Here is a 17,861-nt window from a genome sequence, read left to right on the forward strand (position 1 = left end):
AAATATGTTACTTTAACTTTTTGCTTAAATTTTTCCATGTGGTTTGAATTTTTACATAGTGAGCTTGTGTTACTTTAAAAAATAATAAAATGTATTAAATCAAAATAATATAATTTGCATTGTAGAAAATTTAGAAGTAGGAAAAAAAAAACCCATAATCCTACCACTTAGAAGCAGCCATCATGAATATATTGGCATATTTGCTTCCAGTATTTTTACTGCATTTAAAAAATAACATAGTTGAGGTCAAATGAGGTAAATTTTTTCTTCTATTTTTTTTCACTCAGTATTTTCTCTTACAATTAGAAGTTTGTAAAGATTTTTTAATGCCTGCATAATATTCCTTTAGGTAAATGAACATAATTTACAAGTTTGTTTTTTGTGGCTGAATCCTTCAGTGTCTTACAATTTTCCATATGGTAGTGAACTTTTTTCTGCATAAATCTTGGCTCCCATTCCAGCTTATTTTCTGACATTAGGATCATTAGATTCTTTATTCCAGCTGAAAGTATTACCAACCAAAATATTTTGTATTTTGCTGACGTGTTAATGTCTAATGACTTCTAATCACTTTTGGAAACCTGAAGTTTATGGTCCAGGTATTTTTTGGAATGTCAGGTCCATTTTCTTCTCCCTAAATGAGAAACTCTGTAGTTTCTGTTAAATTCTTTTTGGTAAACACATCTTAAAGCCCTTTCATAGATGGTAATTGAGTCAGCATTTCAGCAAATCTCTAACTAATGACTGGATACTAGCCAGATCAGATTAGGTATTCTGTGTATTTTTAGCTACCATGGAAAATCAGAATTTTTAAACTGTATTATTCTATTAGCGCTTTAGTCCTGCTAAACTTTCCACAGGTCTTTTGGTTGCTGGACAAGAATTTCTTAGATTAATTCAATCCTAGTTTAAATGACCCCAACATCAGTCTTTTGGATTCTTCAGAAAGCAAAAAATTACAATTTCTACATCAAAGGTTCTTAATCTGGATGGTCTTCAGGGGTCTGTGATCCCACCTCCTCAAAATTACATGCAGCATATTGTTTTTATATTCATTTTTCTGGGGAGATTGTCAATAGCTTTTATTAGATTTCAGAGAAATTTAAGTCACATCTCCCACCCCCAAAATAAAAACAAGTAAAAGAATCACACCACTCTTTTAGGGCTTTGAAGGAATGCAATTGACCACTGTTCCTACGGTTAAGGAAAACACGGTTGCACTAAGAATTTAGTTATTCCCCATATGGTCATCAGTGTGAGAATGGACCTACTTGGAGCATCAAGATAGTCAAACTGTGAGGCAGTGATGCTGGGAGGAGCAGAGATGTTGTCTGTAAGGGTCTCCCAGTGTACCTGCTACATAGCTGGTGCTCAGACATGGTGGGGACTGTTATATCCTTGAAGAGATTTGTGTATTTATTTCATTACACTCACCTGTTTTCCCTCTTACCATTTATTCATACTATTTAAAGGAAAATAACCGAAGTCCTCCCAAGTAGCCCATACACAACATTTCTCAATATCTGCAAAAGCATTTTTCCTGCTGGAGGATTAAGATACTTTATGAATGAATTGGTTTCACTGTTCCCATGTGATGCAAAATTATAGTTGTGGTTTCCAATGAGACGACTATGCCACAGTTATTTTCTTGTCCTTGTATAATGAGAGGGTTTTGGTGTTTCTGCTGTGTTCGGGACATTTACACTATACAGCTTATTTTTATATCATGTTTCATACGCAACACTATTTTGTGGTGAGTTTTCTGTTAAAGAGCAAAAGCAGGATCAAGGGAAGAGGAAGTGGGAGGACAAGACAGTGGAAAGCCACAGTTGCTCCAAGCCATGGAATTTTGGAAGGAGTGGATATAGGTTAGATTTAGAGAGAAGCATGTGCATGGGTGTGTTAGTTTCTCTTACACTTGCAGGAGTAATTTTACAGGAGTTTATACAGAATTGCAGAGAGATTTGTCTACTGGGCAACATAGAAATTAAGTTGTTTTCTTTATTTTCCTAACCCCATTTTCTAGAGGCCCTTCTGGTGATGAGATGTTAAAACAAACAAAAAACAACAAAACAAAGAAATCAAAACAAGATAGTGTTTAACTCTTTTTTCTTCCTTCTTAAAGAATCAACAACCTTTGTTAATTAGGCACATTACTAATTAACATTACTTCATTACTAATTAGGTACATAAGATTTTAATGAAATTTAAACTTCTTTGACTTGAAACACAGGAAGCTGACAAAAGTAGGGAAGAAGGAAGGAAACTAACATTTTTGGAGGGTCTACCATGGGCCAGAAACTGATAAAAGACTTTCCATTACCGTATTCAATTCTGACAGTAACCCATGAGGTGTAAGTATTAGGATTCTCATTTTGCAAACGAGGAAATAGAAACACACTTTAAAAAATGTGTTTAATTTTCCATGGCTTAGAAAGTGGTAGAGCCACTCTTTCTGCTACAATAAAAGAGAATTCAATAATCAATCTCTTACTTTTTAAAAAAAATTGAGATTTATATTATTCACATATTATAAAATTTACTCTTTTAAAGAACACAATTCAGATATTTACAAGGCTATGTGACCATCACCACTATTTACTTCTAGAACATTTTCATCCTCCCCAGAAATAAAACCCCCGGTACCATTAGGCAGCCATTCCACCTTCTCTCCTCCAACCTCTGGTAACCACTAATCTGCTTTTTGTCTCTATGGATTTGCCTATTCTGGTGATTTCACATCAAGGGAATCATACAACATTTTGTTTTTTGTGACTTGCTTCTTTCACTTAGCATAATGAATTTGAGATTTATCCGTTTCATACCATATATTAGGACTTTATTCCATTTTATGGCTGAATAATAGTTTATTGTATGAACAAAACCAGAATTTATATATCCATTAACCAGTTGATGGATATTTGGATTGTTTCTACTTTCTGGATATGAATATTATGAACAGTAATGTACAGATATTTGTGTGGATGTATGTCTTTCATTATTTATATCTATATTTTATATATATATGTATATGTGTGTGTGTGTGTGTATATATATATATATATATATATATATATATATATATATATATATATATATATACATATACCTAGGAGTGGAATTACTAGATCAAATGGTCATTTAATTTTTTTAGAAACTGCCAAACTTTTCCAAAGCAGCCTTATCATTTTACATTCTCACAAGCAATGTACAGGTTTCTAATTTTTCCAAATCCTCCTCAACACTTACTATTATCTGACTTTTTCATTATTGCTATCGTAGTGGGTGTGAAGTGGTATGTCACTGTGGTTCTGCTTTTCATTTCTCTAATAATTGATGTTGTTTAGCACCTTTTCATATGCTTACTGACCATCTGCATATCTTCTTTGGAAGATATACAAGGTCTTGCCCGATTTTTTAAATGGGCTGTTTATCTTTTTGCTGTTGAATTGCAAAAGTTCTTTACATGTTTTGGATACTAGACCCCTATCTATATATGATTTATAAATATTTTCTCTTTGTAAGTTGTCTTTTCATTCTTTTGATGATGTCCTTTGGTACACAAAAGTGTTCAATTTTGATGAATTCCATTTTGTCTATTTTTTTTTCTTTTTTCCTGTTTTTTTTTTTTTGAGACAGGGTCTCACTCTGTTGCCCAGGTTAGAGCACAGTAGTCCAGTAGAGCACAGTCAGGTTGCTCACTGCAACCTCAAACTCCTGGGCTCAAGTGATCCTCCTGCCTTGGCCTCCTGAGTAGCTGGGACTACAGATGTGTGCCACCACATCCAGCTAATTTTCCTTTCTTTCTTTCCTTCCTCCCTTCCTTCCTTTCTTTCTTCCTTTATCTCTTTCTTTCTTTCTTTTTTTTTTTGAGACTGAGTCTTGCTCTGCTGCCTGGACTAGAGTGCTGTGGTGTCAGCCTAGCTCACAGCAACCTCAAACTCCTAGGGCTTAAGTGATCCTTCTGCCTCAGCCTCTGAAGTAGCTGGTACTACAGGCATGCACCATCATGCCCGGCTAATTTTTTTTTTATATATATATTTTTAGTTGTCCAGATAATTTCTTTCTATTTTTTAGTAGAGACGAGGTCTCGCTCTTGCTCAGGCTGGTCTCAAACTCCTGACCTCAAGCAATCCTCCCACCTTGGCCTCCCAGAGTTTTCTTTCTTTTTTTTTAGACAGGGTCTCACTCTGTCATCCAGGCTGGAGTGCAGTGGCATCATCATAGCTCACTGCAACCACAAACTCCTGAGGTCCAGTGATTATCCTGCTTCAGCCTTTTGAGTAGCTAGGACTACAGGTTTGTGCCACCACATCTGGCTACGAATAAATGTTGATTGAATTGAGTGATATTGATCATAGCTGTGGAACTGGTATGTAGTAAATATTGATATCTGAAGGCATTAATAACACCTATCATGTGTATTTAGTATTTATTAAGTGCCCAACACTGCATTAAGCACTGACATACTCACTGTCTCATTTAATCTTACAACAATCCTATAAAATACACATTGTGCCTTTTTTTTTTTTTTCTTTTCCTGGGACAGAGTTTGGCTCTGTTGCCCAGGCTAGAGTGTAGTGGCATCAGGCTAGCTCACAGCAACCTCAAATTCCTGGGTTCAAGCTACACTCCTGCCTCAGCCTCCCAAATAGCTGGGACTACAGGTGCGCACCACCATGCCTGGCTAATTTTTCTATTTTTAGTAGAGACAGGGTCTCACTCTTGCTCAGGATGGTCTCCAACTCCTGACCTCAAGTGATCTTCCCACTTCGGTCTTCCAGAGTGCTAGGATTATAGGCGTGAGCCACCATGCCCAGCAACACATTCTGCGTTTAATTTCTAAAGTAAGACACTGAAGTTTGGAGAGGCCAACTAACTTGCCTAAGACCACACAGTTGGCCTGAGATTAGAACCATTGGCTTGCATGGCATGTCCTCATTTTAACCCCCATGTCCCTGAACCAGGGCAACAAGCAAAATGAAGGGCCCAGAGGTGGGAAAGGAGTGAGACCAAGAGGTGGACTGTTGAGGAATAGTCATGCTGAGGTTATTGCTGCTGTCTTTTAGACTTGTGAAACTGTGAAAGAGATGTTGTATTATTAATAGAATCTTAACAGGTTAATTTCACAAAAACATAAACTTCAAAAAATATATGAGTCAAATATTTAGACTCGAGTTTGCCAATTCCTCTGCTGCTATATTTTAATTTCAGCGTATTCCTTTAACTGTCTTTAACTCTTTCTCTCCATTTTTAAATCTTTACTTAAAATATTTTTACCTTCCTTGGACCTCATTCTCCTCTGAATCATGGTCTGGTAATTCTTCACTATCACGGTGGTTTTTCACTCTCCTATGCCTTCAGGCAGATGGCTTTGTATTTTGTTCAGCTTTTCTAATTGTCTTCAGCAGGAGGGTTATTCCAAAGTAACAATTCCATTATCACTGGAAGTGTAAGTTTCATATTCTTTTTAACTTAATAAATGTAAGGTTATGTTATGATTTTATGGTGGAGTTAGCATGGTGTTGGCATGTCCCCACTACAGGAGCAATCTTTTTTAGTACTAGATTTATCTGGGAGAGGTTCCAGTGTCCCAAATATTGTGTGTTGTGAATATCTCCCATTCTTATATTAAATGAGTTTTAATCGCTCATTCCATTGTTTACTTGTATATAGTTTTCTCAGTTAGTGACATCTATGATTCTGCATTGCTGCTCTTGCCAGCTGAAAGTCAGGCACCATACCACATGCTTCTCATGTCCATTATTGCATCTAACCCTAATGTCGGCATTATCCCTCACTGAGTCAACAGAAGGTTCACTTGCTCATGGTCCCATAGTTAACAGAATCATTGGGATTTGGATCCCCTCAAGGACATACTGAACTTGTATAAGGTAGTATTCTAAGTTGGACAGGCCAAAAGAAAATAATACTTTCTTTTCAAAACATCTAAAGCCTTTTTCTCTTATCACATACATGGTAAGTGCCTAAGAGAATTATTGGGTATGATGATCCTTCACCCTCCCAAAATCCACTTATACTTCATTTGTTATCATGACTAGCAAAAGTAGCCCTATGAAAATATGGGTATATGTTTATAAAATAAGAAATGTAATCACAGCATCAGTGAATAGAATTTGACTTATTCTTTTTTTTTTTTTTTTTTTTTTTGAGACAGAGTCTTGCTCTTTTGCCCTGGCTAGAGTGCCGTGGCATCAGCCTAGCTCACAGCAACCTCAAACTCCTGGGCTCAAGCAATCCTCCTGCCTCAGCCTCCCGAGTAGCTGGGACTACAGGCATGTGCCACCATGCCCGGCTAATTTTTTCTATATATATTTTTAGTTGTCCAGATAATTTCTTTCTATTTTTTAGTAGAGACAGGGTCTCGCTCTTGCTCAGGCTGGTCTTGAACTCCTGACCTCGAGTGATCCTCCCACCTCGGCCTCCCAGAGTGCCAGGATTACAGGTGTGAGCCATGGCACCCGGCCTATTGACTTATTCTTAAATGTTGTACTTAAAAAGAACATCAGTTTTGGGCAAGACAAGGAAAATATCAATTCATGGTTTATAAATATTTAGTAAGAATATCAAGAACCATTTATTTTAAGCAACAAGAGTGAATGTGCTTCTTGGATAAGCATTTGGAAGTCAGGTAGATCAAACAGACTTCTGTGGGAAAATTGCATTTTCTTTCTTTTTTTCTTTTAACAATAATCGTGCCTTTGATAAACCTCATTGGCTATGATATTGCCTGTGCAAAGCTGCATTTTCTTAATAGTCATTAAGAGTCAGTATCTGTGGAAACACTGTTACAATTGTTTGTGCTAAAATATTCCTGATAAAGATAGGCAATTTTTTTCATTTAATTTTGCACAGTTAACACAAGTGTAAGCTTGAGCGTGATACCTATTGGTTTTTACAGTGGGCTAAGGTAAACCTGCTTCTTTTCCTGTTAAATCAAGGGCTTTACATTGCAAAATCTCAAAAGAATCCCCTTCAGACACATAAATGGTAGCAAGTTAGAAAGATAGGTCTCTGGTAAGAACACCGAGGACCATTTATTTATTTTATTTAAGCAATAAGAGCTAATGTGCCATTCAATAAGTATTTGGATGTCAGGAAAATCAAACAGACTTTGGAAAAAACTTAATTTTAGGAATTCTATTATAAATATTATGAGTTCAATGATAATTTTTTTATTTTTTGTTTTTTGAGTCCCTCTGGGGGTGGGGGACTGTAATTCTTCTCCGCTCTCTGAGTTAAGCTCCATGGAAAAGTGTTGTTCATTAAGTCAGAGAGCCCACAGATGTTACATAGTGCCCTGGAACATAGTTGGTGTTCGATATTCCATCTCTGGCATGAACAAAGGAAGAGCATCCCTCACTCCAAACATCGGAAGCATCTGTGCAGTACAGGGCTGTCCAGCTGAGAGAATACCTCATTTCTAGGCAGTCAAATCTTTCTTCTCCATAGATGGTGTGAGATTCTAGTAAATGAGTTCAGAAACTAAAGATGTTAACTCTTCCTGAGTAACTGATCTCATCTCAACAGAAAGATCTAACATATATCCATTCTCAAAATAATTGCTTTTCTCTGATTAGGAGTCTTAGTTGTACAAGGGTGTTTTCTAGATGAAAGACAAAGATTTCAGATCTAGGACAAATCAATCACTTCCCTTTTAGTTCCTCCCTTGAAAAGGTAGCTGATATTTGTGATGATCACCTCAGTAGGAGCATTATTTTTGGCTTTTCAAAGAACCACTTACGGAAAACTGAAAGATGGAACAAAAAGAACAAGAAAATACAATGAACTGGAATGGCGGAGAACTAAAGGCTGACAGCATCTCTTCACATGCATACTCAATAACTAGCCTTGTTACCCAAGTGGTGGCATATTAATTTATATGCATATTTCCTCAGTGCCCCTTCACACTTGTACGGGAGTGTAACTTTCAGCAACCGCAATGCTCCCAGTGTTCTCGCGCATGCTATTACCTCCCTCTGGGACACATATCTTTCTTCCTTCTTGCCAACTCCTACCTGCCTATCCTTAGATTTCATTGGAAATGTCACTTTCTCTGGAAAGCCTTCTCTTCGTCCTGTATAGCTTCCTGGTCTCGTGTCCATTCTACACTACATCATGAATGTCTGTTTATTTGTGTCTCTCATGAGATGCTAAGTTCCAGGGATCAGCAATGATATTCCCCCAATTATCTGCTCAGTACCATGTCTGTATAAGCATGGTGCCTGACATTTATTAAATTCTTGGGTTTTGGTTATTAAATGGGGTATGTCATTGTGAGAAATGAATTGATAATTTTTTTTTTTTTTTTGTGACAGGGTTTCGCTCTGTTGCTTGGGCTAGAGTTCAGTGGCATCATCATAGCTTACTGCAACCTCAAACTCCTGGGCTTAAGCAAGCCTCCTGCCTCAGTTTCCCAGGTAGCTGGGACTACAAGCACATGCCACTATGCCTGGCTAATTTTTCTATTTTTTGTAGAGACAGAGTCTTGATATGCTGCTCAAGCTGGTCTCAAACTCCTGGCCTCAAGCAATCCTCCCACCTCGGCCTCCCAAAGTGCTAGGATTACAGGCATGAGTCATTGTGACTTATTTATTTCTGCCAATGAATTTATTTTTTTAAAATTTTTAATTGTTATGGGTATACAATGGTTATATATCTTTATAGGGCCCATGTGATGTTTTGATACAGCCATATAATGTAAATTATTCAAATCAAGGTAATTGGAGTATTCATCACCTCAGGCATTTATCATTTCTTTCTGTTAGAAACATTCCAATTCCGCTGTATCAGATATTTTAAAATATACCCTAACTTATTGTTGATTATAGTCACTTTGTTGTGCTGTCACATATTGTTCATTCTAACTATATTTTTGCACCTATTAACCATCCCACCTTATTCCCCTCCCCCTAACTGTCCTAATTGATAAATTTTAAAGGAAACATTTTTGGGCTTGGGGGTCTTTTGAGGTTGTTCAATAATTTTAAGTTTAATTTTGCTGGCTCGGCACGGTGGCTCACGTCTGTAATCCTAGCACTCTGGGAGGCCGAGGCGGGAGGATCGCTCAAGGTCAGGAGTTCAAGACCCTATCTCTACTAAAAAGAGAAAGAAATTATATGGACAACTAAAAATATATATATAAAAAATTAGCCAGGCATAGTGGTGCATGCCTGTAGTCCCAGCGACTCGGGAGGCTGAGGCAGGAGGATCGCTTGAGCCCAGAAGTTTGAGGTTGTTGTGAGCTAGGCTGATGCCACAGCACTCTAGCCCAGGCAACAGAGTGAGACTCTGTCTCAAAAAAAAAAAAAAAAAAAAATTGCTTAACTTGGGAAATCTCTATTTCTAACTTTCTCAGAAAGTCTTGTGTGTGTGTTGAGTTTCGAAGTGAAAGAATAAATTTTTGTGATTTTGCTATGAGGCTTGACTATATAATTAGATTATCTAAAAATGGAAGGTGAAATGTTACCTTGAGTCAGCTGTCTAGCGTAAATGACATAGAAAAGGAAGGGCCTGAAGGTACAGAATACCTTTATGAAAAAGAAAGAGTATTACTGATTACAAAATAAATAGGACAGGCCAGCAATAGGAAGCAAGCTTTAATATATCACTCACTCAAGGGCAAATTGTCCTAAATAGAAATTTCTTCCTTGATTTCTTTCTTTTTGCCAAAACCTATAGATGTTGTTATTGGCTTTTTTCTGTCCAAATAATGGATCTAGACACTAAGAGAGGGTGTAGGCTTGCCAATTTCTAGTTAGTACAAGGAAGAGTTGGGAAATTGCAGAAAGGTGATATTTCAGCCTCACTTGTGTGACAGTCTATGATTTACCTCGTTTTCTGTATGATTCTCAGGCAGTAACCGTTGAAGATTATTTGCCCATATTTTCCCTTAATTCCTGCCATTGAAGAACAGATATTTTTACGTGCAGTAAACTGGAAGGAATGGGGTTGGATACCAACTGGACCTGGCCCCTTTGAGGGAAAAATAGCTCTAGTAGCCTCAAGGAAAGGGGTGGGGAAGGGGAGCCAGGGAAAGACTGTACTAGGAGATCAGCCACTGACACCCAGGCTATTGCTCAATCCAGTCACCCAGGAAGATTCTCCAGTTTTAGTCTTTCAGGTCCCTCTCACAGGAAATAAAAGAAAACTAACTGTAAAAATCTCATAGAATTGTCGTAAAAGGTATGAGACATTGTTTTCTTATTGATTGGAAATTTACAGAAGATGGTACATGGAATATCTTTATTCAGTTATCATTGCAAATGTTGTAGCCCCCAAAAGAAATGTAAGAAGAAAAACAAAGGATTTCATGGGAGAGGAGAGTGCGCCAAATATTGGAAGGATGTGCTTCAATCTTGGAAAGGTGAATCACCCCTGAAATTAATTTACAAGAAGACTCCTCCTCATAATGCTGCTGTTGTTTTAACCTGGGAAGACTTTGTACATCTAGTTTTTTGCGAATGCAGAATCACTTATACCCAGAAAGAGAAGTAGAGTTTTGAAACTCTTCATAACTCTATCACTGAGGGCACAAAACATGTTTTCTTTTTTTTAAAAGCTTCCTTAATGTAATGTTGATTTAAAACACCAATCTTCTAGAAATATGAGCTGCTAATCTTCTATTCTAAAAATGAAGGTATGTATTTTAGAGGACATTTCTTTTAAGGTTATTTTAGGAAATTTTACAAATATATATTGCTGGATATTAAAATTGAAGCAAAGCTGTAGAGAAAGCAGTATAGATGGTTAGAAGTAGGTTAAGTTCTAACTTGCTGTGTAACCTGAGTTAAATTATTTTACCTTCTTGAGCCTCAGTTTCTCTGTGAAGTAAAGTAATTTCTTATTTTTATTATTATTTATTTATTAAAATTTATTATGCCAAATTTTCTCATATATTTTCTTTAGTTCTATAATCCTGCGATTTTCAAGAGAAAGGAGATAGATCTCATTTAGTAAATATATAAAAGAACCTCCATAACAAACTTAGCAGCTAGGCCAGGCATGGTGGCTCACTCCTGTAATCCTAGCACTCTGGGAGGCCAAAGTGAGAGGATCACTTGAGGTCAGGAGTTTGAGATCAGCCTGTGCAAGAGCGAGACCCCGTCTCTACTGAAAAAAAAAAAAAAAATAGCCAAACAACTAAAAATAGAAAAAATTAGCCGGGCGTGATGGCACATGCCTGTAGTCCCAGCTGCTCAGTAGGCTGAGGCAGGAGGATCGCTTGAGCCCAGGAGTTTGAGGTTGCTGTGAGCTAGGCTGATGGCATGGCACTCTAGCTTGGGCAACAGAGTGAGACTCTGTCAAAAAGAAAAAAAAAAAAACTTAGCAGCTAAATAAAAAAAGAAAAAAACTATAAAAAAATATATATAAAAGAACCTTATACCCCTGAGTTATTTCAAAATTAAATATCAATTCATGCAATCTAACAGTCATGATTCCTTGTGGGAAAAAAATAGATTTAAGTGACAAAAACAAGTTCTGCATAACTAGAACTATCACACAAGGTTTCTTAATTTCTGCTCTTTCAACAGGATCTAGTTGTATGTACTTCACCCTAAGTAACAAGAAAATGGGAATGGCTCTTTTGACTGACCTCTAATTTCTCTGCTCATAATTTCTGATTATTCTTTCCCATCAAAACTCACTGTTGCCTAAGGAATTGAAACAGATGGTCACAACCGATAGAGGTTACCAATCTATTCTGTGTTCAAACAAGTACAGATCTTCATAGTGTAGTATCAGTTTGATATTTGGAATTAATGTTAGCTCTGGTCACTTTCATTAACTTTAATATCTAGCTAGGATGAGCTTTGGCTTTATTTATTAACTAATTTTACAGAACAGTGCACACAGACCTTTGCCGTTTCTTAGATTGCCAAGTATAATGTCATATGGTTTCATGAGTATTCTGTGCAGTGGAAATGCCTGTCCGTAGGGCTTTAAAACATGGACTTCTCACCATTGTAGATTTCAGTACACCTAATACTCTGAGCCTAATTTTATTTTATTTTATTGAGTCAGATGTATGGATCTCATGGGTAATGGATTGATTTAAAATAATTATTACCGGGCGGAGTGGCTCCTGCCTATAATCCTAACACTTTGGGAGGCCAAGGCAGGAGGATTGCTTGAGGCCAGGAGTCTGAGACCAGCCTGAGCAAGAGTGAGACCCTGTCTCTACAAAAAATAGAGAAAATTATCTAGGCATAGTGGCACGTACTTGTAGTCCCAGTTACCCAGGAGGCTGAGCCAGAAGAACTGCTTAAGCACAAGTGTTTGAGGTTGCAGTGAGCTGTGATTATGCTACTGCACTCTAGCCAGGGTGACAGAGCAAGACTATCTCAAAAAAAAAAAAATTATATATACATATATATGCATATGTATATATACACACATATATGTATAGATACATAATATATATACACACACATAATTATGTCATAATATATCATGGCCACCTTACTAAATAATGAATAATTAACCTAGAAAAAATGTTGATGGTTTTTAAAAATTATATTCAAATATTCAAGGGAGGAGGTGTAATATTATATGTAATTAAAATGCAAGGCATTTTAAGAAATGTAGGGCTACCCTGTGTGCATGGCTAATGAGAATGTATAATGGTGCAGCTGCTGTGGAAAACAGTTTGGTAGTTCCTCAAAAAGTTAAACAGACTTATGTGATCCAACAATTCACTCTGAGGTATATACTCAAAAGAATCGAAAGCAGTGATTCAAATAGATATGGTACACCAATGTTCATAACAGCATTATTCACAACAACCAAAAGGTAGAAACAACTCAAATGTCTTACAACAGAAGAATGGGTAAAGAAAATGCATTATATAGGTCGGGCAAGGTGGGTCACGCCTGTAATCCTAGCACCCAGGGAGACTGAGGCAGGAGGATCGCTCGAGGTCAGGAGTTTGAGACCAGCCTGAGCAAGAGTGAAACCCCATCTCTACTAGAAAAAAAAATATAAAGAAATTAGCCAAACAACTAAAAATAGAAAAAATTAGCTGGGCACAGTGGTGCATGCCTGTAGTCTCAGCTACTTGGGAGGCTGAGGCAGAAGGATCGCTTAAGCCCAGGAGTTTGAGGTTGCTGTGAGCTAGGCTGATGCCACAGCACTCTAGCCCAGGCAACAGACTGAGACTGTGTCTCCAAAAAAAAAAATAAAATAAAATAAAATGCATTATATATATCTACATGAAGTAATGTTGTTCAGCCTTTAAAAGGAGTGAAATTCTGATACATTCTACAACGTGGATAAAACTTGAAAACATTATGCTAAGTGAAGTGAACAGACACAAAAAGATAAAAATATTGTGTGAACTGTTTATAGGAGGTACCACGAATAGTCAATTTCATAAACAGAAAGTGGAATAGAATTTAGTAGGGGCTGTCAAGGCCAATGAGGAGATACTGTTTAATGGGTAGACAGTTTCTGTTTAGGAGGGTGGGAAGGTTCTGGAGATGGAGAGTGGTGATAGTTGCACGTTGTAAAAGTACTTAATGTGACTGAATTATACACTTAAATATAGTTAAAGAATAAATTTTATGTTATGGATATTTTACCACAATAAAAAATCATTAAGAAAAAAGAAAGAAAGGAAAAAAAAAGATGTGAAGCTAAAAGGTTTTGTACCCATTTTCAAACCTTACTGTATGTAGTCCTGTTTTTCTACCTGTTTCGTGACTGCTTCATTCCTCACAGAGAGCTTCTTAGAGGTAGTGTGGGCTCAGTGTGTTTGGAGTTGTGCTGGTGGATGTGGTTAGGTCAGAATTCATTGGTTTTGCTACAAGTGTTTAAGGAAGAGTTGAGAACACCACACCCATTAGGTTTTTTTTCTTACATGAATTTGCTAAAAATTAGGGGGAGGGGGAGGTAGTTTAAAAGTGGGAAAACAACGCATGCTGGACTTCCCATTCCAACGAGGAAAGCATGCTTTTGTGGCAAACTGAAAAGCTAGGAATCAAGGGTGATGAAATGCAGGCCTTCCGGCCCTCACTCTGTTCCTGATTTCTGGTTGTGGGAATCTGTTCTGAATCCAACTGCAAGTGGAAAACCCATCTTTGGCTGAGCAGCCAAGGAGGCCTTCCTGCCAATCCCCCAAATGTGCTGTTGAAACTTTGGCCCTGCGAGGCTGGAGCTAGGGCTGTCTTCCCAAGATCTGTGCAGCTGTCAAGGTAGCTGTGATGTGACCAGCCTCCACACTGCATTTTGGCAGTGACCTTGAGACCAGCCAGCTCACTGCAGCTGCCCTGGTCCTCTGCTGCCACTTTTGCAATGCCAGGAGGCTAAAGGGAGGGAGACTCCTCTGGTCCTGCCCTTCCCAGTGTCTGGCAGGTGCCAACTGTGCTGCCAGTTCTTCCAGTGCTTACCACCCACTGGGCATAGGGGCATTCCAGGTGTGTCAGGGGAGATAGTGGCTTGTTCCACCTCTGGCTCAGGTCCCAATCTCTGAGAAGTGGGTGGCTCTGTCTGACCGCCAGCCTGGTGCGCAGACAGACTCCACGTGGGGACTTGCTTGGCAGCTCTGCAGAGAGATGCTCAGTGACAGTTGATGATCTCGGGAGAGACAGAAGCCAAAGGTGCCCTTTTTCCCCCCAAAGGTATGAGTCCAAGTTCTCCTTCTAGCAGGGCAGAGATTTCGTTGAGAAGGGAAGGTCATCAGAAATGCCCAGAGCAAGAGAGAAAAATCTTTTCTCTCTAGCCACTCAGAGCGGCAAGTGTATTTTGAAAACTCCTCCTCCCTCCTAGTCCTCTTCCTGTCCTTTTCCTTTTAAGTGGCTTTATTGTTATTTTTTAATCCGTTGTTGTCATTGGACATTTATTGACAGAAATCAAATTGCTGTGTTTCTGGGCAAAGCGCCTGCTGCAAAGAGGTGTGGTTCCTGAGGAATGAGACACGCAGCCCAACAGCTGAGCCTACACTGTCCTCACATAACCTCCCTGCCTTAAATATCGCCAATATTTAGCCTTGCCTTATAAAGTAAAAATGCACAATACCTTCCAGAGTTTCAGCAAGCCCAAATGCCCCCCTAGGCTCAGTTATATCTCCTGTACATTGGAGGCAGAGCAGCGCACCCCTACCCCATGCAGACCTGCCCTCAGAGCCACCAAGAGGTTACTAATCAGGGAGACTCCGCCATCGATCCGATGGTGGCAACCTGGGGGATTTGTGTGCATTGTTTTTGCTGAAGCCTCCTGTGATTTCAGCGCGACCAGATCCTCTGCAGCGAACTCCATGTCGCAGCTTGTGGCTGCCTGTGTCCTGTGGTGAGAGCCCAGCCGCACAGGAGATCCTTTGTCTAGGAAGGGCTAGGCTGAGAAGATCACTTTGGAGTTGCTAAGCTCTGCATTGCCATTGGCTGCACTCTTTGTGGGGCTGTTTTTGCAAAAGGCATGCCCAGCACGTCTACAGTGCTGGCAGGCCAGGGCTGCCTTTAAACACCATGATAATAATACCAAAAAGCAGTTTGCAGAACTGTTCCACTGTAGAGGCTTCCTCTGCAGAAGCAAGCAAGATGGCTACCTCGTGGGCTTCGCTGTGAAGAATGCAGAGGCTAATTAAGACAGACTTTAAGGGGAAAAAAGGGTATTTCCCTACTTCATCTTTATGCAAGAATTTTTTTCAGTGACTTTTAAAGTATACATTTTACATAAACTCTTTAGGTTCTGCCTAGCAAACATGTTGATGATTTTAAATGGTATAAATAGTTTTACAGAGAAATAGCCAAAAATTTTTTGGGGGTGGGAGCTAATTTTATTTCTTAAACAGAGGCTCATTTTGCAATTTGATTTTTTTTTTTTTTTAGGTTATAAAGGAAAACAAGAGGCCCCAGAGGGAAAAGAAGCCCAAAGTTTTAAAGGTAATCAGCTGTTGATTAAATAATATTTAATTATTTTTCCATTTCATATAGTATTTTTCTGTCACTTGGGGGTAAATTTGCAGTACAGTGGATGTGCATTCTCCCAGATTTTCAGTAGATAAATGAATTCTCCCTCAACTAAAGTGTTTTCTCTTTTTTTTGATGTGCTGCATAATGTGCATATTAGCATCCTTTATTTTCAACTCCACACAAGTCTGCAGAAGGAAAAGTTTATATGCAAAGTGTTGTGAATAAAATTTGTTTTTCTTTAGAGCTCTCCTTGTAGCATCTGCATTTGTGATGTTGTTGCACCAGTGTGTAAACTTAAGCTCTTTAGGAGAAAGACACTATTTGAAGTTGACAGCTATGATCCATTGTGATTTTAATAGACTATCCTTTAAGTACTCTTTTGAAATGTATGATTTTTCTTCAAAAAAAAAAAGCCCTTACATTTTAGTTTAACTTAAAATGTGTAAGTGGTTGAGATTTCACAGCCAAATTATAATTGTTTGATCTCAGATTTCCATTATATCATCATTAATTTTGGCATTCATGGAGCTATAGGAATATGCATGTTTTCTTTATTTTCTATAGTGTGCCTATGAGTATTTAGTAGTAACCTAATTCCGTTATAAGCTAGCAATCTGTGTTATGAGATTTGTACAGTATTTAGAAGGGTTAATTTAAAAGCATATGGCATCACTAAAAGTTCAAAGCTAGCTTTACGGTAGCACATAGGTGCTTATGTGTTTAAAATTTCCAGTGGTATATTGCTACTATAAATGTAAGCAATATTTGCAAGCTACCTTTTAAATGCAGGGTAAAATATTAAGCAATAAAATGACTGGTCTTTAAAATTATATTGTGTTACATTTAATTTAAAATATTTTAACCTCATCGTAGTTTTTCTTTTGCAAATAAAGTTTTAGCACTCAAAGAGGAACATGTTGAACTATACATGTGGCAGAATTTTATCTTATTTTTCCCCCCAGTTGTGTAACTTGAAAATATTGACACGGAGAACCGAACCTTGCATTGCTTTCAAATTTGTCTGACCACCTTGAGTTTCTGTTTCCTGTGTATACACAGCATTTCCACGTACATTTTTCATCAACCAACAAGTATTTATTTAATATTTACCACACAGTCAGCAATGTGCTAGGCACTGTGAAATGAATGAAATTGCTTGACACAAATTCTCACTGGGCCTGGACAAATAGAGTAGTGGTTATTTTTAAGGTAAAATTTTTAAGGTAAATATTAAGATAAAAACCCTTTTCTGGTTTTCTTCATATTGATCCATCCATCCCATTTTATTACCTACTCCTCCAACAACTATAGAAGTGTATCATTAAAAGCTCTACTTATAGTTCCTAATCTCCTTCTACACTTTCTGTATTGGGTATATCCATCTCAGGAATTTTGTCTTAAATTTAAGTAAGAAATAGCTTCAGTCCTACTGTTATAAATGGCTCTCAAATTTGGTGAGGAGGGGCAGGAGGAAGTGACAGACTACGCGGAGAAACTAATATAGACCAAGACTGGTAGCTAACTCTTCTCTCGCCTTTGCTAGGAAGTAGAATTGGACTTTGGGAATGCTATTTCATTCTATGTTTATTTTGTTAGTCTGTGGGTGTCCTGTCACCTGAAATAAATTTCAGAAGTAAATATACCATGTGTTGCTTTTTGGAATCATCGCAGTGAACTCTGACATTTTTTTTTTTTTTAAAGTGCCTTTGGGTGGCCAAATTTCATCTGCCACAGCAAGCAGAACTGAATTGTCACTCACTTTCTTCTATGGTTAATGATTATTGTACAAGAGTAGGGAAATGTTTTAAAAGGGAAAAAATTCATTTTTTCTGATTTGTCATTTTAGGATGTTTTTAAGAAATTTTATTAGACATATTTTTTTTTTCTTTTCCAAGGAAAGCTTTGTTTCTAGAGTAGAAATGCTAAAAACTT

General features: G+C 37.8%; 1 protein-coding gene across 1 annotated transcript in view; it reads left to right on the forward strand.

The window, feature by feature from the left end:
- Positions 1-17,861, forward strand: part of TET1 (tet methylcytosine dioxygenase 1) — a 110,322-nt gene that overhangs the window by 17,948 nt on the left and 74,513 nt on the right. The window contains exon 3 of the mRNA XM_045569296.1: positions 15,846-15,899. Coding sequence (XP_045425252.1) covers positions 15,846-15,899 — 54 coding nt within the window. The remainder of the gene's footprint in view (positions 1-15,845; positions 15,900-17,861) is intronic.

The sequence above is a fragment of the Lemur catta genome, chromosome 14, assembly GCF_020740605.2.
Source record: "Lemur catta isolate mLemCat1 chromosome 14, mLemCat1.pri, whole genome shotgun sequence".
Taxonomy (NCBI): Eukaryota; Metazoa; Chordata; class Mammalia; order Primates; family Lemuridae; genus Lemur; species Lemur catta.